Source organism: Macaca thibetana, chromosome 4 (assembly GCF_024542745.1).
Source record: "Macaca thibetana thibetana isolate TM-01 chromosome 4, ASM2454274v1, whole genome shotgun sequence".
Lineage (NCBI taxonomy): Eukaryota > Metazoa > Chordata > Mammalia > Primates > Cercopithecidae > Macaca > Macaca thibetana.
Genome location: NC_065581.1, coordinates 20,737,511 through 20,763,624, shown reverse-complemented (window position 1 = coordinate 20,763,624; position 26,114 = coordinate 20,737,511). Strand labels below are relative to the sequence as shown.

General features: G+C 36.7%; 1 protein-coding gene across 3 annotated transcripts in view; it reads right to left on the bottom strand.

The window, feature by feature from the left end:
- The window catches only part of CDKAL1 (CDK5 regulatory subunit associated protein 1 like 1), a 712,749-nt gene that overhangs the window by 468,844 nt on the left and 217,791 nt on the right, over positions 1-26,114 (bottom strand). For all 3 annotated transcript variants that reach the window (XM_050789551.1, XM_050789550.1, XM_050789549.1), the window contains one exon: positions 8,014-8,062. In XM_050789551.1, the coding sequence (XP_050645508.1) occupies positions 8,014-8,062 (49 nt within the window). The remainder of the gene's footprint in view (positions 1-8,013; positions 8,063-26,114) is intronic.

Here is a 26,114-nt window from a genome sequence, read left to right as displayed (position 1 = left end):
ACATTAAGTGAACATTTTGTATGGAAGCCTCAAAATATGATTAATTGATCTACTTGGTTTTTTTTTTTTAAACTAAATGACTCCTACTGTAGTAAATAGTATAACATTTAGGTATAATGCAAATTCTTTCTGGGATTGACGCTTTATATTATTTATTTGTTAAGAAAAATTAATATGGTTGAGAAACAAGAACTCTGGGAATCAGAAATTGCCATATCTGAAAATATTATGTACCAGAAGTAAAAATGATTAAAATACAGATATAAAAGCAAGGATGTTCAACCATATATTTGCTCATGCTAACAGTTTCACAAAAGTCTAAATGATAATACATTTTTAGAGATTGAACAATACTTGTAGTCTCACCTTCATGAAATCTGCCAAAACACTACCAGGATTCACAAGAGTTAATGTGTAAGTGTAATTTAAGAGTAAGCAAGTCCTCATTAATAGTTAAACAAGGAAAGATGGGGATACTATACTGGACAGGTCAGTGGGACTACTAGCGGAATGGTCGGGTCATGGGAAGCCTGAGAGGTTCAAGCCTAAAGTAATTTCCTTTCCTTGCTTACGGCAATCAAATTTAGTAAACTACTGTAAGAGTGTACTATGTGAAAACTACAATATGATTAGCAACCTGAACTATTCAACACTATGCACCAGCTCACCCCACCAAAACCCCAGAATTCAGAAATCAAAAGTTAGAGAAATACCCAAGTCCTCATATCAATAAACTCCATTAATGATGAAAGGTGGTTTCAAATAATAATAAAAAAAGTGCATCTTTGAGCAGAAAAGGAAATATAAGAGATAAATACACTAAAGCTGTATAATTAAATTTAAGATAAACAAAAAGCATATAAGACCATTCTGAAGCCACCATAAAACAGCAGAATGCACTTGGGGGATTCATTTAGGCATTCATTTGTGTTCTAACAGCCTTAATGACTAAAAATATTTGATAAATGTAAAGATACCATCTTCATTTTAAAAAAGCCAGTGAACTTGAGCATTTCCAATGTTTAAAGAATACTTTTTCTAGAGCATCTATTACATATTTTGTAGTAGATAAGCACTGCTGCTGCTTAGTATGTGTGTAGCTAAAAAGAGGACTGATGATTTGGCCAATACAGTTAAAGAGTTACAGAAATACAGACAAGACAACACATGCTGGTTTCTCTTACAAAGTCCTTTCTGTTATTATTCCAAACCAAGGTATAGAATGAAGTAATGTAAAAAATCAACTCAAAGTCTTATCATAGAATGTTTTTGTTTGGGGCCATAAAGAAATTAGCCTACTCTTATTTTTAAGAAAATATTATGGTTCGAAAAATGCTAAGAGACAGAATGAATAACAAGGAGTTCATCCTAGAAATAATGTATGTAGATGTACAGAATACAAATAAGTAAAGCTAGAATCCTTTTGTTAATGTGCGGAAACTAAAGAAGGAGATGTAAAGAAAAGAGGATAGCAAAGCAGATAAACTGACTGTATTTAAGAATGTAACCACAGACTTTGCAATTGGAAATGCAAGTTACCAAACTGTAATCGTATAGTAAAGTTAACTTTACTATATTCATAAACTTAAAACAAACAGGCTCATTGAAAAAAACTAAATAAAGTAATAAATCCCTGGCTCCTTTACTTACTAGAAGGTAGAAGTTACCATGTATTTACTTATACCAATGAGACTGGAAAGTATTCCTAATATGTAAGGCAATCCACAAACTTTTTCCCACTACATTCAGACTACACTAACTGTGTCAGAGATTACATATAATGAGAGAATGCATACAAGTGTTCTTTCAAAGCATATATTAAAAATCAATAAAAATTAGTTTATTGAAATGCAACTATTGAAAAAGCAGATGTGCTTCTGTGGTCCAATATATCCCATATATACCACGCTACATATCTAAGCTCAATCACTTACTCATTGAGTTTGGAAAACATCCTCAAGTAAGTCTGCATTGAGCTCTGTAAGGTGGTTATTCAGTCACTCACACTGATCAAACCACACTTGATACAGTCCTGCTTCCCAGTCTCAACTTATGAACAGTTTATGCTCTAAATAAGTACCACATGCAAAAGTAAAAACCCTTACAGAGTGAAGATTAAGAGCAATGTCTTAAATAAGAAAGGTGCTTGGTGATGTAGTCTGAGAATTTAGGTCAGTCCGGTGCAAGATGGCATCAAATACTGAGAAGTTAGGAAAAAACAAAATCAGTGAAACTTGCAAATTATATACCACATTGGGAAAACCCTAAATTACCACCACTTGAGGCATTTGGAAACTGACTGATGAAACACCAGCAAACATATTAATTATAATAGGGATCTCAACAGAGGTTGACTGGTGAAGAAGTATGACTTAATGGCAAAAACATTTTTCTAATTTCAATAGGTACAATTTATTTGCAATAATTTGTCATAAGATATCCAATTAGACTATCTTTCTACAAATATAAGATTTTTTTAATGATTTTTTGTTTAGATTTCACATGCTCTTTCTGGAAGAAATGCATATTTATATTGCTTTCATAGTTTTCATACAAAAAAAAGTTTTTAATGACCATACGAGCCAAGACTAAGGTATGTATGAATATTTTTAAGAGACAGAAATGAATGTGAATCCACTAGACACTGTATTTCTTTCCTTACATTCAGTTCCACACCTTATAAAATTATCAAAGGGATACAGGAAAAAATCCTAAATTCATTATAATTACATATATCCTGAAGCCAAAACCACAAATGGAGTTTTCTTGTCACTATTAACATGATGAAGATCCATTCAGAATAATTAAGCAAGAATTTCCTGTTTTGATACAATCAAGACAGATAAATGAAAACAAGCTTTTATGGTTTTACGTTAATTACAATAGAGTTAAATGCTTTTATTATCAATGTACCTTACTAGTTTTAAAATACTACTTGGTGTAACATAAGCAGCAATAAGAAGAATGCAAACAGGCTGTGACAGAGGCTGTATGTCTAAATCCACTTCAAACATGAGATATGAAGAGAGCCCAACAGGGATCAAATGTGGAAACAAGAGGGTTATAGCAAAATCCTCTTGTCAGGCGGTATTCCATCTGGCCCTTCTGGGCAGAGCCTTGCTTCTCTACAGCTAACTTCTTATCAATCAGGGTACCAGCAAAGCAGATGGCTCACTGCATAACTAAGAAGATTTTCATAAAGGAACGATTTACTAAAATCTGGGCAGGGCTAGGAAAACCAACAGACAATGTGGTACTCTGAGGCTAGCAACAATGGGGTGCTGTTTCCATCCCAGAGGCAAGGAAGAGAAGAGCTGCAGAAACCTGGAGAAAGAGATAAACAGGGACGGAGGAGAACTGTGACCTTGGGGTAAGGAAAGCAACCAACCCAAAACAGGCAGGGAGGGAGGGAGAGATGGGAATGGATACTCTCAGCTCGCTCTCTCGTCACATCCTCCAATGAGCTGTGACCTTCGGGTAAGAAAGCAACCAACTCAAAACAGGCAGGGAGCGAGGGAGAGACGGGAATGGATACTCTCAGCTCGCTCTCTTGTCACATCCTCCAATTGGCTAAATCCAACTGGACATAAGATGGCAAGAATCTTACTCATTCATTCCATACAGGTCAGGCTCCACGGACACAGATCAAGATGGAGAATGGATCTGGAAGGACAAACAGAAGATATCCACTTCTGTGGAGGACCATAAAGTAAATGTAAAGCACAGTGAAAATATATATAAGAAACATCAAGCAGCACAGTTGGCTGGAGCAAAGGGTATAATGTGTAGCATTCATGGACAAAAGACGTGAAAATGGTAGAAAGTCCCCAAATTAATTTGGTGAGTAAGAGGCACCAGTGAGAATATACATAGAGGAAAGTAAAATAATCCCAGGTTAATGGTAGCAGGATATGCAGTCAGATTGAAAGGAGTGTCACTGATGGCAAAGATCAGTTAGATTATTCCAGCAGTTCTTATATTAAGGAGGAAGTAAGAGGTAAGCATTAACATGAACTAACGCCCTAATATGTTCTGTGTACCTCAAAAGTCTTATCCATTTAATCCTGCTGATTTTAAGCTGAGAAAACTAAGCCTCAGAAAAATAACTTGCTAAAAGACAACCAACAACTGGCTAACTGCTGTAAAAAACACATTATTTCAATGGCATATGCTGTCTGAATGAAGTACTGGCAGTAGAAATAAAAAGCAATGAACAGAAGTTGACTGATAAGCCTAGTTCTCTATTAACTAAGAGATACCAAAAAGAAATCATGTAACTCCTTCACAGCTCAGCTTCCTGATCTGCAAACTAAGGAAAGCTATCAAAATTATTCCTTCCATCTAAAAAATTTTCCTGTTGCATTACAAAGACTTAATTATCAAACTTCCCATCCTCTAAACGAACCTGCCAATGAATATCCCCTTCAACTTCATCTTTGAGTCACTCTCATAGCTAAATGCAAACACAATCTCTCCAGTAAATCCACTCAAGTTCACACTCATCAGTAAGAAGCTATCCCTGATTAACTCAGCCTGGGAGTAACAGGTCTTGTATGATTTCCTATAGAAATTATATCTCTCCAAGCCATTTGGCAAACTCCTAAGCACACTGTTAACTACCATTAATTTCCTAAAATAGATATTATTTTTTTAGAGTAGTTTTAGATTCAAAAAAAAACTCAGCAGAAGTACAGAGTTTTCATACATCACTGCCCCCACTCCACACACAGCCTCTCCAACTATCAACAGCCCACACCAGAGTGGTACGTTTGTTACAATCAATGAACCTACACTGACACATCATTTTCATCAAGAGTCCACAGTTTACATTAGGGTTCACTCTTGGTGTTGTTCATTCTAAGGATGTGAACAAAAGTATAATGACAATTGTCCACCATTACAGCATCATACACAATAGAATTACTGTCATAAATATCTTCTATTTTCTGCCTACACATCCCTCCCTACTCTCTAATCACTGGCACCAACTAATCCTTTTACTCCTTCCATATTTCACCTTTTCCACAATGTCCGATTAGTCGGACTCATACAGTATGTAGCCTTACAGATGGATGTCCTTCACATCATAGTATGCATTTAAAGTCCCTCTATATCTTTTCATGGCTTTTTTGCTCATTTCTTTTAGTGTCAAATAATATTCCATTATCTGCATGTACCAGTTTCTTTATTCACTTACTAAAGGGCCATTTTTTTGCTTCTAAGTTTTAGCAATTATGAATAAAGCTACTATAAACACTGTGTACAGGTTTTTGTATAGACGTAAGTTTTCAACTCATTTGGATAAATATCAAGTAGCACACCTGCTGGATGTAAGACTGTGTTTAGTTTTAAGAAACTGCCAAACTGTCTTTCAAAGTACCTGTACCATTTTGCATTACCATCAGTAATAAATGAGACTTCCTATTGCTCCACATCCTTGCCAGAATTTGGTGTTGTCAATGTTTTGGATTTTGACCATTGCACCAGGTATATAGTTTTAACATACCACTATATTGCATTGCTGCTTCAATTTGTAATTCACTAATGACAGACATATGATGCTGAACATCTTTTTATACACTAATTTCACATTTGCATATCTTCTTTGGTAAACTGTCTGTTCAAGTCTTTTGCCCATTTTTTAACTGGGTTGTTCCTTTTCTTATTATTGAGTTTTAAGAGGTCTTCATATATTTTGGATAATAGTCCTTTATCAGATGTGTATTTTGCAGATATTTTCTCCCACTCTGTGACTTATCTTCCCATCCTCTTGACAGTGTCTTTTATAGAGTAAAAATTTTTCAACTTAATGACATCCAACTTGGCAATTATTTCTTTCATAAATCATACTTTTGATGTTGTATCTAAAAAATCACGCCATACCAAGATCACCTAGATTTTCTCCTATGTTCTTCATCATCATTACTTTTTTTACCTGGTACTTAAGACAAAGGATGAATAAGGCAACAATGCCCTCAAGTATCTTAAATCACTGCTTAAGACGCTCAATCAAATAACCTTTAAGGTAGTGAATCTCAACTGAGAGAGAGCAGAGAAATAACGGTATCATGTAAATCACAGTAGAACATACAGGCTTTGGAGCCAGACTGCCTGGACTCAAATCCCAATGCTGCCACTGACGAGCTGTATGCACTTATGTCTCAACTTTGTCCTCTGCAAAATGAGGAAAATATTTATGCCCACTTCACTTCACAGTACTATTATGAAGGTTAAACGACTTAACCCATGGGAAGTGTTTAACACAGTGGCTGTCACACTGTAAGTACACAATAAATGCTAGTACTTCTGGATTCCCCAAGATGGAGCTGAAGTAGTTTGTAAAAACATTCAAATTATCATTGCTATAAATTTTTAATCCTGATACTTCATTTTATTTTGGAACTTCAAAAGAAGACTAAGGGCTAAGCATGGCAGCTCATGCCTGTAATTTCTGCACTTTTGGAGGCCAAGGTGGGTGGATTGTTTGAGCCCAGGAGTTCGAGACCAGCCTAAGCAACATGGCAAAATGTCATCTCTATTTATAAAATAAAAAATTTTTTTAAATTTAAAAATAATAAAAAAGATTAAGGTATACTCTCATTCTCATATTCTCATAATCTCATTTATTAGAAATTGATTGTGATAATCTCTGATAAAGCAATGATTCAAAATTAATGAAGAGAAGCACATGGAAAGTAGTAGACACCACCCAGAAAGAAAAGTGCAGCATTAAAATTTCCAGTTCAGCAGGTGGAGACTATCTGGTTTTTTAAAATATATAAATTTCTCATTTATAACAAAACAGTATTTAAGTGAGACTTTCAATTCACTTAATATTTCAGTATCATATTATTGGTTTTCATTTGTGCTAATCTAACATAGGAAAAAGCTTTAAAAATTTTAAAATTATATCACAGAGTTAAAGATGGTTTATTTCAGTGACTTCAATAAGAATCTATGTCAGTGAGTGTCGGCTAACAAAATAACCAAAACTTAATTCTACTTTCCTTGCGTAATTTTTAGTGTAACTATAAAAAATTACACCTTGAAGAAGTATCAAAATTATTAGCTCAAAGTATAAAACAATTATGTGATATGAAAATGTACAAATAAAAAAAATTCCTAATTATTTATTTATTTATTTCGAGACAGGGTCTCACTCTGTCAAGTGGGCTGGAATGCAGTGGTACAATCACTGATCACTGTACCCTCAACCTCCCAGGCTCAAGCAATCCTCCCACCTGAGTCCCCTGAGTAGGTGGGTCTACATGAGCACCCCACCACACCCAGCTAATTTTTCTATTTTTTATAGAGATGAAGTTTCACCATGTTGCCCAAGCTGGTCTCGTACTCCTGGTCTCGAACTCAAGCAATCCGACCACCCCAGTGTCCCAAAGTGCTGGGATTACAGGCATGAGCCACTGTGACCAGCCAATTTCTTTATCTTAAAATTGTTTAAATTCTTTCCATCTGAAATTCAAACTAAATTCATTTTACACAAAAATAAAATAACATTAAAAAAAAAAACTATTACCTCATTCATTTATTCTTTAAAGTCAGGATGTCACTGTGTCGCTCAGGCTGGAGTGCAGTTACACAATTATAGCTCACTGCAGACTTGAACTCCTGGGCCCAAGTGATCCTCCTGCTTCAACCTCGTAAGTAGCTGGGACTACAGCTGTACACCACAGCATCCAGCTGACTTTCTCCCCCAGAGATCCCAGGATCTCACTCTCTTGCCCAGGCTGAAGGTAAACTCCTGGCCTCAGGAATCCTCCAGCTTCAGCCCCAGCCCCCATTGCTGGGGTTACAGGAGTGAGCCATTGCTCTTGGCCTGATTCGTTTATAAGCCAAACAAATACACAGTAGAGTGCCTGCCTCCAATATTAGATTGGCAAATTCATGAAGCCAAGGATAACATTTATGATTTTATATCTAAAGCAATAACTTTTATAAAGATGCCTGGCAAGAGTTAACCAAGTGGTGTTTCTATTATGTAGTTCAGAAAATTACCTTTAATTGTTTCCTCCACAACTTCTACCACACGGTCTATCTGTTGAACCTAGAAGAAAAAAAAAAACAAACGATTAGACAAGTAATTTACACGGAGAAGAAAAATTTGTGTTTATCCTTATGGTTGAGTCAATATTACACATTTTCTAAGCACATCGATGCAGGTTTCCTTTAATGTATTTGGAGACATAAAAAATATTTTATATTAATATTTTGTGTTACAATGAAGTATGAAATTATCACCCTCCTGTCCTCCAATGATAACTGAAAAAATCACATTGCATTTAAATAAACTGCCTGGAGTTGTTTTAGGATAGCCTATCGACACATACTCAACACATCCTGAGACAGAAACTTAAGTTTAATTAACACATGTCTTCTCACACAAAGCTTCAAGAAAAAAATGGCGTAAAATAACAACTTACACAGAAAGAGCAGGCTAGTATTAAGGAGATCTGTCCCAGATTCTATCTTTATTATTTTAATACTCAAAACCCTTTTAATGAATTTCTACAATGTGCTGGGTACTGTACTCGGGTCCATGAAATGCAAAGTCAAATAATACAGCTTCTGTTCTATACACCAGAGACTAAGGAAGATTTCCCATGGGAAAACAGAGGAAAGGTAATAAAATCAGACCAAGTGATCCAGGAATGCTTCCTAGAGAACCAAGGGTGACTCCTGGGGTTATGATTAAACAAGATTATGATTGGAGAAGCCCACTGAGAATGAGAGAGCACAGCTAGAGTTTAAAAGGAAAATGAAAACAGAAAAGTAATATTATGATTCACAAAGCTAAAAAAAAGAATAAGTCAAAGTTGATTCTTCTTTAAAAGTCCTTAAATTACCATTGTTTTATTACAGAAGAAATATCACAAAAAAAAGTCAAACAAAATAGAATATAACATGGAAGTTAGTTAAAGGAAATCATAACATCTTTCATCCTGTATTTCCACCCCTCTGATGAAACCACTAATAATAGTGTGATGAGCAGATACCATGAAATTTTCTGGCATCAAACATTTACGTACAGGTCTGTTCTATAGTTTTATCCTTTTTTTTTTTTTACAAATGATAGTGGGTGTGTGTGTGTGTGTGTGTGTGTGTGTGTGTGTAAACAAATATATAAAATAGATGTACAAAATAGACCAAGACCAGCTGGGGCAACACAGTGAGGTCCCGAGGTCTTTGGTGGGGGCTATACATATGTATAAAATACACCTCTGCCTTGATGTTTTTTCTATATATTGTCAGTCTATAGGTCCATTTCATTCCCTTTAATAGCTGCCTACTATCTCTCTGAATGGTTGCACCATGATGTGATGGATGCATCCATACCTCTATTGATGAAAGAATTTCTATTCTTTCATGATTATACAATGCTGCAATGAACTCAACTGAGACAAGAGGAACCTGTTTTTAAAACTTTATTAAAAATGTAATGGCTGGCTGGCCACAGTGGTTCACGCCTATAATTCCAGCACTTTGGGAGGCCTGGGCGGGGGGCAGATCACTTGAGGTCAGGAGTTCAAGACCAGCCTGGCCAACATGGTGAAACCCTATCTCTATTAAAAATACAAAAATTAGCCGGGTGTAGTGGTGCATGCCTTACTCCCAGCTACTCAGGAGGCTGAGACAGGAGAATAACTTGAACATGGGAGGTGGAAGTTGTAGTGAGCTGAGATCACGCCACTGCACTCAAGCATGGGCAACACAGAGAAAAAAAAAAAAGAAGAAAGAAAAGACAAGAGAAGATGGGAAGGGAAGGGAAGGGAAGGCAGGGGAGGGGAGGGGAGGGGAGGGGAGGGGAGGGGAGGGGAGGGGAGGGGAGGGGAGGGAAGGGAAGGGAAGGGAAGGGAAGGGAAGGGAAGGGAAGGGAAGGGAAGGGAAGGGGTAATTCTCTTAAAAATATTCCTTTGGTCTCAGTATCTTACGGAAAATGAGGAAAGGCTTGTGAGAGCAGACCTGAACTCCATTCTACCTCTGACCACTTAGCCCAACATGATGGCAGCAGCAACAATAATTACTGAGAAACTGCTAAAGGCACGTAAATCTCAGACAACATTAGGTTTTCAGCCCCCAACAAACCTACCTAACTGGAGATGCATCTATCAGGAAACAATAGAACCATTAGGTCCTGGTTTTGTTATGAGAGCCCGGTTGGCTTCCATAGACAATGTGATTGAAGCAGCCAGCAGAAGAAAGATTTCAAAGAGGAGGAAGTGACCAACAGTGTTAAACCCTACAGAGACATAAGTATACAGACTAAAATGAACATGTTTGATTTAACAATACGGGAATCAAACTTAGGGAAAGCAGTGAGTTCAGTAGTAATGAATTATACGTAAGCAAACAGAGTTAATTTGACTACTCTTAGTAAAAAGTTGGGTAGAAAGGGAAGGAGAAGAAAGACTCTTGATGGCTAGAGAATATTGAATATTTATGTTTTGGATTAGGTTAGTACAAGTAACTATTTATTTTTTTTTTTTAGTTTGAGCAGAGAAAGGCAGTAGGCAAAGGAGTTGTAGACTGAAAAACAAGTGATGGAGCAACGATCTTCAGGAAGTAGAGATCAGGAAGTAGACAGAGCAAAATCTAAAACATGAATAGAGGATAAGTCAGAGTGAGAAAAGGGCCAAGTCTTTGTCTCCTGAAAGAAGAGGTTAGGGGTAAAGCATGGGAAAAGATGCTAGTACTCTTGTAGAGGTCAGGGAGGATCTAAGCAAATTCCCACCTGTTGCCCTCAATTTTTCTCAGTGAAGTAAGCGGGAAGTTCATCTGCTAAGAGGTAGAAAGCATATGGTAAAATCATAACAGAATGAACGTTTACAAATACCTATTACAGACAACAAGAGACAGTGATGACTAGGAACACATAAAATTCACCAGACAGTATTGGGATACCAGTTGAAATCTGAGACCATGAATTTACAACAATAACTCCAAGTCCCAGCAGTTCTACAGCAGGAGCCAAGCAGACAAACAGATTGACCCAAGGTTTGTTAATACCACCATTTATTCACTCATCAATTGTTAACCATCTAAATTATACCAGGATGGTTGAAGACTGATGAAACAACACTAAGAGATTTGTGGAATGGACTAGAAAGAAAATGGAACAAGGAAAGTTGACTAGATATTTTAGATGAGAGGAAGTTTGGCAAATAGGTTAGACAGGGAAAGAAGTAGAGCCAGAAAAGAAGACATGAAGTGGCTGGGTGTTGGAGAAAGAGAAAAATTGAAAAAAAAGGAAGGAGAAAAGAAAAAGGACAGAAAGTTATAACCAGAGTACAGACACAGGCATTTAGTATTTCTGAAGAATAGTAAGGTCCAATATCTGGCAATGGGAATAGGTTGCTGAAACAAGATGTAGGTGATGACCACTGGAACTGATGTATGATGAAGTGAGAGGTGACAATGTTGCCAAGACATTATATCCAGACACTCAGATTGCCAAAGATAATACAGACATGAATAGGATAAGAGTTGGTCAAATTTCCTACTGGATGTGGGTGAATAACCAAGATACCAATTAAGGATAGAAGACAGACAATAAAATGAATAAAATATAAGATAATTCAATGATGAAACCAGAAAGAAAAATATTTTCCTATGCAGTTAAAAATATAAAAGCTCAAAAGCACTGCATCTATTCTTATAGCACATGGACTGAATAAGAAGCCATATTTCTAGGGAAAAGTCAGAACATGCAGAGGAAGCAATCTGTTAAAAAGTTGAGGGTAAGCTAAAACTATAAAACTCTTAGAAGAAAACACAGCCTTAAATCTACATGAACCTTAGATTAGACACTGATTTATTAGATGTAACGCCAAAGCACAAACAACAAAAACAACAAAAAAATAAATAAATTGAGTATCATCAAAATTCAAACCATTTCATACTTCAAAGGACAACATCAATAAAGTAACATGACAACACAGAAAATGAGAGAAAACTTTTATAAATCACATATCTGGTAAGGAACTTATATCTAGAATTTATAAAGAACTTCTACAACTCAATAATAAAAAGACAACCCAATTAAAAATGGGAAAATAATCTGAACAGACACTTTTCCAAGCAAAATATACTTATGGCCAACAAACATATGAAAAGATACTTAACATCATTAGCCAACCAAGAAATGCAAATCAGAACCATAATGGAGGAATAGGGAGCTATTGCTTAACGGGTATAGAGTTTTAGTATAAGAAAATGAAAACATTCTAGAGATAGTGGTGATGACACACAATAGTGTAAATGTACTCTGTGCCAGTTAAAAATGGTTACAGTGGTCAATTTTATTTTATGTAGTTTACCAGTATTGAAAAAAACACAATGAGATACTACTTCACACCCAGTAGGATGGCTATCATCAAAAAGACAGGCAGGCCAGGTGCAGTTGCTCACACCTGTAATCCCAGCACTTTGGGAGGCCAATATGGGAAGATCACTTTAAGGCCAGGAGTTTGAGCCCAGCTTGGGCAACACAGCGAGATCCTGTCTCTACAAAAAAATTTTAAAAATTAGCTGGGCACAGTGGTGCTCATCTGTATTCCCAACTACTTGAGAGGCTAAGGCTTTCGGAAAGACAGCTTGAGCCCAGGAGTTCAAAATTACAGTGACCTATGATCACACCACTGCACTCCAGTGTAGGTGACAGAGTGAGACCCTGTCTCCTAAAATACACACGCACACATACAGATAATAACAAGTGTTGGTGAAAATGTGGAGAAATGGGAACCTTCATACATTGCTGATGGGAATGTAGTAAAATGATGCAGCACTTTGGAAAATAAGCTGCCTGTTCCTCAAATGATTAAACATAGAGTTACCATATAATCTAGCAATGTCAATCCTAGTTATAACTCCAAGAAAAATGAAAACATGTCCATACAAAAACTTGTACACAAATGTTCATAATAGCATTATTCATAATAGGCAAAAAGTGAGAACGCAAGTATCCACTGGTGAACAGATTAACAACATGTGGCATATGCATACAATGAAATACAGCAATGCATCACTAAGACAGAATATGTTCTGAGAAATGTGTTATTAGGCCATCGCTTCATTGTGTGAACTTCAGACCGTACTTACACAAACCCAGACGGTACAGCCTGCTACTCAGCTAGGCTATATGGTACAGCCTACTGCTCCTAGGCTACAAACCTGTACAGCCTGCTACTGTACTGAATACTGCAGGCAGCTGCCACACAATGGTAAGAATCTAAACACATAAAAGGTACAGTAAAAATACTGTATTATAATCTAAAGAGACCACTGACTTATATACAATACATCATTGTTTAAAGTTGTTATGCGGTGCCTGATCATACTCCTAATCCATAAAAGGGAATGAAGTATGGTTACATGCTACAAATGCAAAGTGAAACAAACCAGACAAAAAGTTCACAATAGGAAATGTCCAAAATAAGGAAATCTACAGAGATAATGTCGGTTAGTGATTGTCTTTGGATAGGCAGAGGAAGAATGAAAGGCAGTGCTAAGAAGTACCTGGGTTTTTTTTTTTTTAAATGATGAAAATGTTCTAAATTGATTGTGGCAATGGTCATACAATTCTATGAATAAACTAAAATGCACTGAATTGTACACTTTAAATGGGTGAATTGCATGGTGTATGAATTATATCTCAGTAAAGTTGTTATTACCAAAAAGAAAAAAAAAGTTGAGAGTGGTCAAAGGTTCTAACATAAAGGCCATGAAAGTCAAGGAAAAACCAAGGAAATGTTACAGATTAAAGGAGACTGAAGAGACCTGACCTGAATGCTACTATGAATCTGAGATTTTTCATTTCCTATAAAGTACAATATTGAAACAATTGGCAATAACTGAATAAAGCTAATACATTAGCTTATAGTATTGTATTAATACTGATAATTGTACTATAGTGATTTAAGAGTGTGTCCTAGCTTTTGAAATATACGGGCGTTTAGAAGTAAAGGGCATCATGTTTGCAACTCAGTTTCACAAGGATCGGGATGGGGGGAAAATGTGTACACATAAAGAGAATGAGAAAATGTGTTAAAATGTTAATATTTGGGGAATCTGGGTAAAGAGCGTATAGGAACTCTATATTTTTACAACATTTCTGAGTGATATTATGCCAAAATGAAAAGTCTGAGAGAGAGAGAGAGAGAGAGAGAGAGAGAGTGTGTGTGTACATGTGTGCATGCACCTAGAAGAAACAAAGATGGCCCTGATGAAGATGGCGACCATCATGATCACATAGAATTTGCTTGAATGTATATAGCTGAAAATATAGCCTCCAACTTAAAATAGTACTGATTACATTTGCTTTTAAGGCAGGAAGTGGGATACTGCCAACACATAATAATTTAAATCACTGGATGGTGTGTGGGAACCCCAGGACCTTAAAAAGAAAGGTCTGCCAAAACTGTAAAATAAAAAATAAAAAATAAAAATTTAAGTATGTGATTACAAACAGAAGAGAAGTTTATTAAATGATTTAAAGAAAATATTATGTCCATTTTGGTTTCCAGTAAGGAAGACAATGGAGGAAGCAGTGGGGAAAAGGGAAAAAAGGGGAGACCAAGAGGAAAGGGAGAGAAGAGTCAGGGGAGGGGGAGTTACATGGAAGAGGGGGAAGTCAGGAGGGAAAAAAATGAAGGGTGGGAGGCACAGAAAGAAGAAAAAACAATCAAGAACAAGAAAACAAACTCAAAATTCACATACAGTAATGAAGAATATATTGAACTCATTCTGGGAGAAAAGGAAAGTTGTTATTAATTAATACTATAAATTGAGGCCCTGAATACACAAGAGCTTATTCTCTAGCATGTAATTCAAATAAAATAAATAAAACAGTATCTTGTGTCCTTCAGGCACTTAGTTATAAATATACACACAAAAAAGACATGCAGTATGTTCTATTACTGACTCCATATGTTCTCAACAATGAAGAAAGGAGTCGGTGTATAAACAATTCATAAATAACATTAATGAGTCATTCTACTGCAGAACTTTAAAAAGAAATCCACGAAAATATTTTATTCAGCTATTATCAACTATGCCAAATTTATAACTAGACATGTATTGAAGAAACAAGCCTATACAATGGCATGCAAAGCAAATAAAAATGCTATTCTAAAGTATCCTAATCACTCAGAGCAGTGCTGTCTGCAGGACCTTCTGCAGTGATGGAAATGTTTATATGCTGTGCCATCCACTATGATAGTCACTAGCCACATGTGGTTATTACAGACTTGAAATGTGGCTACTGTTACTGAGGAACTTAATTCATATTTAAATAGTCAAATGTGGCTACTGCAGCCACACTGAAAAGTGCAGCTTTAGGGAATGGCTAAGGGAGCTACCCAGTTTAAAACAGTAATTTGTTATGGCAGCCTTAGGAAATGAACATACATCTCAAACACAATTTTGCCAACTAGGCTCAAAAAAAAAAAAAAAGTCCACTCATTTGAAGCTGTCAGAGAACAAGCTGATATTGCTCTGCAGTGGAAGGCTCTGCTTTAGTATGCACTTGAAGGATTTTTTTCCTGAAAAACCAGCAGCTAGATAAGTTAATGACTAGGAATAACACCGTGACAGCTAACATTTCTTGAACAATTACTCTGTTTCATGCTCTACACTGACACTTCATGTGCATTATCACACTTAATCCTCAAATACTACTAGGCAGGAGGAGATAGTACTGTTATTTCTTCTTTTCTTTTCTTTTTTTTTTTTGAGACAGAGTCTCACTCTGTTGCTCAGGCTAGAGTGCAGTGGTGTAATCTCGGCTCACTGCAACCTCTACTCCCCAGGTTCAAGCGATTCTCCTGCCCCAGCCTCCCAAGTAGCTGGGATTACAGGCGCACGCCACCACATCAAGCTAATTTTTGTATTTTTAGTAGAGATGGGGTTTCACCATGTTGGCCAGGTTGATCTCGAACTCCTAACTTCAAGTGATCCGCCCGTCTCAGCCTCTCAAAGTGCTAGGATTACAGGTGTGAGCCACCATGCCTGGCCAATAGTACTGTTATTTCTGAGGCTGAGAGAATTGAGGCACAAGGATATCAAGCTAGAGTTTTGCCAATGATTCCTAGTAGATCTTGTCCAGAAATGGCAGATAGGTGGTCCTCTTGACGAATCTCCCTTTTCCTATGCACATGGAGGTTATTATTAAATGATCATAAAATGCCATTCAACTGAACCTGAACTTTCAAGAGACTCAGACAACAACTATTTTCCCCAAACTCTCCCCCACAAATCACCATTGGTATAAATACATTCATTTTAAAAATATTTGTTAAACACTAACCATGAACTACAAAGTTATAGTAACTGGGGACATAATAGTGAAAAATACAATGTCCCTACTTTGGGAGGGCAAGGCTGGAGAATCACTTGAGCCCAGGAGTTTGAGACCAGCCTGGAAAACTACAGACACCATCTTTACAAAAATGAAAAAGTAGCCATGTGTGGTGGCATGTGCCTGTAGTCCCAGCTACTCAGGAGGCTGAGCTAGGAGGATCACTTGAGCCCAAGAAGTCAAGGCTGCAGTGTGACATGATCACATCATTGCACTCCAGCCTGAGTGACAGGGTGAAACCCTGTCTTAAACAAACAAAAAATACAACATCCCTGCTTCATGGACCTTATATTCTAATTAAGGGAAAGAAACATGCAAATAATGGAAAACCTTCATTTGCTACAATGACAGACACTATGAAGAAATTAAAATCTGGGGCCAGATGTGGTGGTTCACGCCTATAATCACGGCACTTTGGGAGACTGAGGTGGGAAGATTGTTTGAGCCTAGGAGTTTGAACCCACCCTGGGTAACACAGCGAGACCCCATATTAAAAAAAAAAAAATGGAAAAGAAAAAGAAAATCTGAGATTAGTGGTAGGAGGCAGAGAGCACAATTTTTCTACAGTGGTCCAATTAAACTTACTGAATAGGTAGCATTAATCCTGGGACCTGAACCACTGACAGAGGCATCAGTGTGAACCTCCGGCAGAAGAGTAAGTACAAGGACTGAGAGGCTGAAATAACATAAATGGGTTGTGTGGTCAAAAGAAGACCAGCAATTAGGGACACAGTGGTATGAGATGAGGTCACATAATGATGGTAGAAAGAGTATGTGAGACCCTGCAGTTCATGCTATGTGGTTTAGATTTTATTCTATTTGCAAACGAAAGCCATTGGAGGGTTAATAGAATAATATTAACAACATTGCTCAGGTTAATTATATTAAAAATGTGAAAAACTGCTCTTTGTCCATATTTCTCTATTAGTTGGTATGACTCTTATTAAGCCTGCATGAATCTGGCTGGGGTTTTATTATCTCTTGATTTTATCCCAAGATACCTCAAATCTTTTCAGGAGTAAAAGAAGTTAATACATTATAGATATAGATATAAAAACATACATGCAAAGTACTTTCTTATTAGCTATCTTAATTTTGATTGTACATAAATAAATAAAAAGACAATGTCATTTTCATTCCAATTAAAAAATATCACAATCAAAACTTTAAAACTACCTGAAAACTCCACTCATCTATAAAAGGAAAAAATGATATCAGGGTCCAGTTTCATTCTTTTGCATGTGGCTCTCCAGTTTTCCCAACACCATAAAGATACTATCCTTTCCCCAGTGTGTCTTCTTGATGGGCTTGTTGAAAATTAGTTGAGTGCATATGCTTGGTATGCTTGGATTTATCTCTAGGCTCTCTGTTCTGTTCCCATTAGTCTATGTGTCTGCTGTTTTTACGCCAGTGCCATACTGTTTTGATTACTATAGGGTTTTTTTTTTTTTTTTTTAAAGAAACAGAGTCTTGCTCTCTTTCCCAAGCTGGAGCTGGAGTGCTGTGTCACAATCACAACAACTCACCACAGCCTGGAACTCCTTGGCTCAAACAACCCTCCTGCCTCAGCCTCCCAAGTAGCTGGAACCACAAGAGTGTGCCATCATGCCAGGCTAATTGTTGTTGTTGTTGCTGTTGTTGTTGTTGTTGCTGTTGTTGTTGTTGTTATTATTATTATTTTAGAGACAAGGTTTCAGTATATTGCCCAGGTTGATCTCAAATTCTCAGCCTCAAGAGATCTTCTCACTTCAGCCTCTTGAGTTGCTGCAATTATAGGCATAAACCACCGCTAGCCACAATAACTTTATACTGTAATTTTAAATCAGAAAGTGTGATGTCACCAACTTTTTCTTTTTCAAGACTGTTTTGGCTATTCAGAGTCTCCTGTGGTTCCATACAAATTGTAGAACTGTTTTTCTATATTTGCAAACAATGTCATTGGAATTTTGATAGAAACTGCATTGAATCTGTATACTATACCATACACAAAAATCAGCTCCAAACAGATTATAGGCCTAAATGTAAGACCTGACACTGCAAAATTCCTGGGAGGAAACTCTCCCTCCTTAAACATAGGGAAAAAGATCTTTGACACTGGCCTTGGCACTGATTTTTTGGATATCACACCAAAAGCTCAGGCAACAAAAAGCAAAAATAAACAAATAGGACTACATCAGGCTAAAATGCTTCTGCACAGCAAGGGAAGCCATCAACTGAATGAAAAGGCAGCCTATGGATTGGGAGAAAATATTTGCAAACCATATACCTGATAAGGGATTCACATGCAAAATATACAAGGAATTCATACAACTCAATAGCAAAAAATTAAGTAACCTTATTTAAAAATGGGCAAAGGACCTGAACAGACATTTTTCCAAAGGAAACATACAAATGGCCAATGAAAATGGATATAAAAAGGTGCTCAACATCACTAATCATTAGGGAAAGGCAAATCAAAACCACAATGAGCTATCACCTCATTGAGGATGGCCATGCCAAAGAGACAATAAATAACCAGTGTCAGTAAGGAACTAGAGAAGACAGAACCCTTATGCACTGTTGGTAGGAAAGTAAACTGGTACAACCATTATGGAAAACAGTATAAAGATGCCTCAAAGACTTAAAAATAGAACTACCCTATGATCCAGCAATTCTTACATATCCAAAAGAAATGAAATCTGCACTCTGTAGAAAGATCTGTGCTCTCAAGTCCAATGCAGCATTATATACAATAACCAAGACATGAAAACAACCTAAGTATCCATCAACGGATGAATGAATAAAATAACTGTGGTATATTTAAGTAATGGAATATTATTCAACATTTTTAAAAGGACATCCAGTCATTTGTGACAACATTGATGAACCTGGAGGACATTACGCTAAGTAAACTAAGCCAGACACAGGGAAAAAAAAAAACGCATGATTTCAATTGTGCGTAAAATCTTTACTTAAAACAAGTCAAATACAGAGAAACAGAGAGTAGTGTGGGGATTGCCAGGGGTGGGGAGGGGGAGAAAATGTGAAGTAAATCAAAGGGTACAAAGTTGCAGTTATGTAGGATAACTCTAGGGATCTAATTACATCATCAGGGCTATAGTTAATATTGTATACTGAAAATCTACTAAGAGTAGATATTAGGTACTCTTACTACACACAAACATAAAAAGTAACTACAGAAGGAGATGGATAAGTTATTTTGTTTGACTCCAGTAATCATTTCACTATGTATACATAAAAACATTGTACACCTTAAATATATACAATAAAAAAGGAAAGAAAAGCCCTTCTTTCCATCTCCATTAAGAACTATACATATAAAGTCTTTGCCATCAAATGTATGTTCAGGTGTTTCCCCTTTACCATAACGAAGTTTGATTGAATAATCAGCATCTGACAAGTCAAAGTTCAATATTAACTTCTCTATTAAGCCAAGTCCCTACCCTACATAGTAATGGGGAAGGATCCAATTTCCAAATCCCTTACATGTGGAGAAGCTGACAGCAGTCACTAAGCTAGCTTAATGTGTTTCAACGCTGAGAAGACTTTTCTTGAACTCACAAGCCCGTGAGCAAGTTTGCTGTGTAACACAAAAGAGCATTTGATGTTATGTGTGATTTAACTTTAATACTCATCTCCCAGTATATTTTCATCTTTAATCTCTTCATTCAAAAGATTCTTCCCCAAAGGTAGAAATAGTCCTTTCAACGAAAGTGATGTGACAGCACATTCCTCATACCACTGAAGGCATATTTCACCTGAATGGTACCAGTGAGTGACTAATACTGAGTTAGAGATAAAAATTACTAATTGAAAGATGAGGCCAGGCTAAAAAGGTGCTAGTAAAATGAGAATCAGTAACAGGAACCTCTCTTCCTCTTAAATGCAACTAAAATACCTATTAAACTTTCTGTAGGGGTAAGGGATAAAGGAGGCAAAAAACCCCTTCAGCAATAAAAACAAAATTCAACAGGCTAAGCTCAATCACACACAGAAACAGTGTTTGGGACATCAGAATACTCCTATTAAGTAACAGAACATACTACAAATTAAAAGATAATTTAAAAAGTGATACTAAAGTTAAACACAGAGTAATATTATAACTAAAACACAGACACATTAGAGATGTAAAATACCAATTAATAAACAATTTTATACATCAAGCTTGTCCAACCCACGGCCTCTGGGCCCCACGTCGCCCAGGACAGCTTTGAATGTGGCCCAACACAACCTGTAAACTTTCTTAAAACATTATTAGATTTTTTTTTTTTTAGCTCATCAGCTATTGTTAGTGTTAGTGTATGCTAGGTGTGGCCTCAGACAATTCTTCTTCTTCCAGTACAGCCCAGGGAAGCCAAAAGATAACTCCTATTATACATAATAGGCAGAATAATGATCTCCCAAAGACATCCAAGTCCTAATCCTTGAACCTGTGAATATGTTACTTTACATGGCAAACACAACTTTCTGGATGTGATCAAGATTAGGGACCTGAGATAAGAGTAACATGGATTATCCAGGTGGGCCCAATGTAACCACATGAGTGTCAAAAGAACCTGAGAACCTTTTCCACCTGGGGCAGAGTCGGTGGAAGGCAACATAGGGAGAACCTGTCCCTATTTAATTAAAAAAAGAAAAGAAAGATAAATAAATAAAAATAAACTACATTTGTGATACTCTGTTAGAGCAGCAAAGAAAACTAATGTACTAATTAAGAAATAAACATGAGCTGGGCACAGTGGTTCATGCCTGTAATCCCAGCACTTTGAGAGGCTGAGTCAGGAGGATCCCTTGAGCCGAGGAGTTCAAGACAAGTCTAGGCAGCACGGTAAAACCCTGTCTCTACAAAAAATTTAAAAATGAGCCCAGCATGGTGGCATGTGCTTATAGTTTCAGCTACCTGGGAGGCTGAGGTGGGAGGATCCCTTGAGCCCAGAAGGTCAAGGCTACAATAAGCTATGAGTGCACCATCACACTCCATCCTCAGGGACAGAGTAAGACCTTGCCTTGAAAGAAAGAGAAGGAAGGAAAGAAAAGAGAGGAGAGGGGAAAGGAAGGAAGGAGAGGGGAAAGGAAGGAAGGGGAGGGGAGAGGAAGGAACACATAAACATATTATAGAGTTAGCATCATAAAAGGATAAAGGAAAAATGTTTAAACAAATGCTGCTCAAATAACTAGGAACAATATGAAAAAATTAAAGTTAAATCCATATCTTATAATTTAATAGTCACTCAAAAAGTATTTATTGAGCCAGACACTGTACTAGGCAGAGAAGATAAATGTACAGTATATATAAATATGTAAAATAATAATAAAATCTCTGGCTCTATAGAGCCTATCAGTAAGTGTCCATCACAGTAACATGCAAATGGATTGGCAGTTGGATAAATCCTTTTCATATTTTAAAAACAGGTGAGAGAGAGAGAGAAAACATTAGATACTTTATCGGACATGTTCCCTTGGAGAACATAGCTTTCAAGTGTTGAAACCACATTACAAATTACCCACCCACCCTCCAAAACTCCATGTTTCTAATTATATCAAAATCTTAAAACACAATAAAAAATGACAAATATGAGCCAGCAATCCCTCTTCTGTGTATATACCGAAAGGAGATGAAATCCCTACCTCATAAAGATATTTGTACTCCAGTATTCATTGCAGCATTATTCACAACACCCAGATTGAAAATAACCTAAGTGCCCTGTGGTGTATATATACAATGGAATATTATTCAGCCTTTAAAAAGGAGGAAATCCTGCCACTTCCAACAACATGGAAAGACATGGAGGACATTATGCTAATTGAAATAAGCCAAACACAGAAAGAAACAGAATGCATGATCTTACATATGTGTGGGATCCTTTGGAAAAAAAAAAAAAAAAGCTCAAATACACAGAAATAATTTTAAAACCGGTGGTTACCAGAGGCAAGGGAGGGAGAGCTGGAAATGGGTTAGGGATTGTGCTTAATAAGTAGATTTTGGCTGCTCTTGACACAAAAATAGTAACTCTGAGATGATTGATATATAAATCTGCTTCACTATATGTGTGTCCCAAACATCATGTTACAAACTGCAAATATGTACAACAAAATTTATTTTTAAAAATATATATAAAAGAGATATAATGGTTGAATATGAGAGGGCAATTTTTTTTTAAATGATTGCCTATAATCTCAGCATTCTGGGAGGCCAAGCCAGGAGGATCTGAGCCCAACAGTTTGAGATCAGCATGGGCAACAAAGTGAGATCTCATCTCTCTTTAAAATAAATTTTAAGAATTAAGAAAGAAAACAAAAGACAGACAAATATTTTCCCCATGTTAAAACAGATTGATTTCTTACTACTGAGTTGGAGTCATTATATCTCCTGGACATAGGTCCTGTAGGAGATGTATATTTTGCAAATTTTTTTCTCAGTCATGGCATTTTTCTTTTCATTTTCTTAACAGTATCTTTTGAGAAGTGAAAGTGTTTATTGTGATTAAGTAAATTTTATCAATTTCTTTTCTTTCCTGGGTTGTGCTTTTTGTGTCCTAAGTAGTAGTTTCCTAACTCAAGATCACAAAAACAGGAGGAAAGTTGCTAAGAGATTTGAATACCTTACCAAAGATATATAGATAGCAAAGAAGCACATGAAAATATGCTCAACATCATTAATCAACAGAGAAAAGCAAATTAAAACTACAATGAGAAATCACTAACACACCTAGTAGAATTGTCAAAATTTTTAAAAAATTGACAACACTAAGTACCGATGAAGACGTGAAGCAGCTGGGACTGGTGATAGAAATGCAAAATGAAATAGCCACTTTGGAAAACACTGGCAGCTTCCTAAAAGGCAAAAGAGAAGCTTACCATATGACCTGGCAATCCCAGGTATTTATTTATCCCAGAAAAATAAAAATATGTATCTACACAAAGACCCGTGGATGAATGTTTATGGAAGCTTTATTCATAATAGCCTTTAGCTGAAAAGAACACACATATCCATCAATTGGTGAAGAGACAAACTGTAGTCCACAACACAGTGAAATAATTCTAGGCACTAAAAAGTAACAACTACTGATAAATGAAACAACATAGATGAATACTGAAGGCGCTGTGCTAAGGAAAAGAAAAAAGACACAAGTAATATATTCATTTATATGACATTCTCAAAAAGACAAAACTATAGGAACTGAGATCGCATCAATGGTTGCCAAGGACTGGGGGCATGGGAAGAGTAGGCATGTTTGAATACGAGAGGGCACAAGATAACTTTTAAGCACAATAGAAATTATGTGGTGACTGTCCAAATTCATTAAAAGTGAATTTAACTGTTAACTATACCTCAATAAATGTGACCTAAAATAAGAAAAGACTGATATCATGAATATACAAGAAAATAAAGGACAGATAATGAACAAAGGGCATGAAGAGACAACCAGTACATTATACTGCTTCTCGCCTTCACCTGTTCATGCTGTCTTTCCCCGCTGCCCCAACACAGTGTTTCACCCTGTCCTGTGGTTCACTGAGCACAACCTCCTTCCTTCTCTCACCCTCACTATTGTACTCATCACTCATCTGCACAACTCCACACTACGCTTCTTAACACTCCCCATTCCACTCACTCCTTTTCCTTTTCCCCTCCAGGCATCTTACACACAGGTGCCTAACTCTTATATTGTTGTTTCTGATCGAAAGACCTTTTTCCCTTCTCCACTCATTAAACCACTACGTAATATCAGAGGCCTATGTAAAGCATGGCTGCATCCTGTGTCTGCCCACAGCCCTTCTCCCTATGCAGATTAATCACAAAGACTTGCACCTCTCATCAGATTTCATGGTCTTTAGGGAGAATATATGTTGTATTCAGCTCAGTATCTCCAGCAAATGGTTTAGTTCCAGGCACACAGTTGTGCTCGATGTTGACTCTACTACTAAGTAAATTAGTTAATTTTTTTAAAAATAGCAAATACAGAGCACTATGTGCCAAGTTCCATGCTAAGCACAGTTACATGTATTAATTGATTTTTTTTTTTTTTTTTTTTTAAAAGTAGGGACAGGGTTTCACCATGTTGTCCAGGCTGGTCTCAAACTCTTGACCTAAAGTGATCCACCCGCCTCGGCCTCCCAAAGTGCTGGGATTAGAGGCGTGAGCCACCGCACCCAGCCATATTAATTGATTTAACCCTTAAAAAACTCAGAGTCAGGTTCTATTATTATCACCATTTAACGATGGAAGAAACTGAGGTACACAGAGGTTAAGTAACTTGTACAAGGTCACACTGCTAAGAAATAGTGCAGTAGGGATATGAATCCATGCAATCTAGTTCCCAAATCTATGATATACTACACTTTAATCATTCAATAGGTGAAACATGTATGAATACAGGTGAGATAGATGATGCCAAAAAAAGTGAAACCAACAAGTCAAGGAAGGGAAAAACATAAATGGGTGTTTAAATTTACATGTCATTCTCTCACAATACTGCCTTTTAGACAACGGAAGGTCAAAAAATAGAACATGGCAAGAAGAAATATTCAAAGTAGGGGCAAACAGGAGAAGGAGAGAGTTCCTCAAGCCTTGCCTTCAATACTGATCCCACCATTACTGTGACACTGCTCCACTTTGTGAATTCGTTTACCTTTTGCAACATGGTATACGATAGAAATATTCTCAAATGTAGCCGTTCAAATGCAGCTTTAACTATACACATAATTTTCAAAATTAAAGTGCTCACATTTGAAATAATCAAAAGTCAATCCTGTTTCACTTTTCAAGATTACAGCAGCCTGCCTGAAAAGATGTTTAACCACTGCAAATCAACCTAGTAATAGTCCCTGAGATAAGTGGACACCTGTGTTAAACCACATTTCTGTTCAGCTCTCCAAATAAAATGTTCACCTGCCTGCAAGGCTCACAGCTGGCACATGAGGAAGCCTTGCCATTTACAAATTTTCAATATCAAATTGTATATTCCATTGTGAACTGCATGTTTTAACATTTTACCACCTATCTATTAATTTGTAGTTTACTTAGAATTTCTAGAGCTATAATTAGTTATAATGATCAGTCCAATGAATTAACACCAAGACCAACTTCAAATGTGGTCCTTGTTATTAACACAGAAAAACTACACAAAGCACACAATTTCACAAACACACCTTCTAGTAAAAGAGTGAGAGCCTAACTTCCAAATAAATGCTGTTCCTGTTAATAATGGATACTGTAATAACAGATAAATAACACTACCTTAGGAAGAAGAATTCAGCAAATAAATATTGTTTCACTCATCTCTCCCTAACACAACTCACAACCAGCAGACACAAAGCGTATTTCCATCTGAGCCTTAAAGAGAAATTCCCAACTAATTGATCTCACTATGGTCTAGGGACCCATCTGACTAGATTCTCTAGAAAGCTGGAGAAGTTCTGGACTCAAACCAGATGTCTCTCTCTAAGAACCAGAATGTAAGCTCAGTGAGGACAGGGATCTGGGACCGCTGCATTCCCAGCTCCTACATAGTACTGTGCTTAGAACAGTACACCAAGCACATAGTAGACACTCAGTAAGCACCTGATGAACCAAAGAAATAATGTTATGGCAGGTCTAGGATTTGAAGCCAGGCTTTCTGATGCCTAAAGTCTACTACTCTTTTTTTTACTGCAAATGTTAAGAGAACATCCTATTTTCTGGTTAATCTAAAAGAAACTTTCTGCCAACAAAGTAGCCTAAAAGAAAAACAGAAGCATTCAA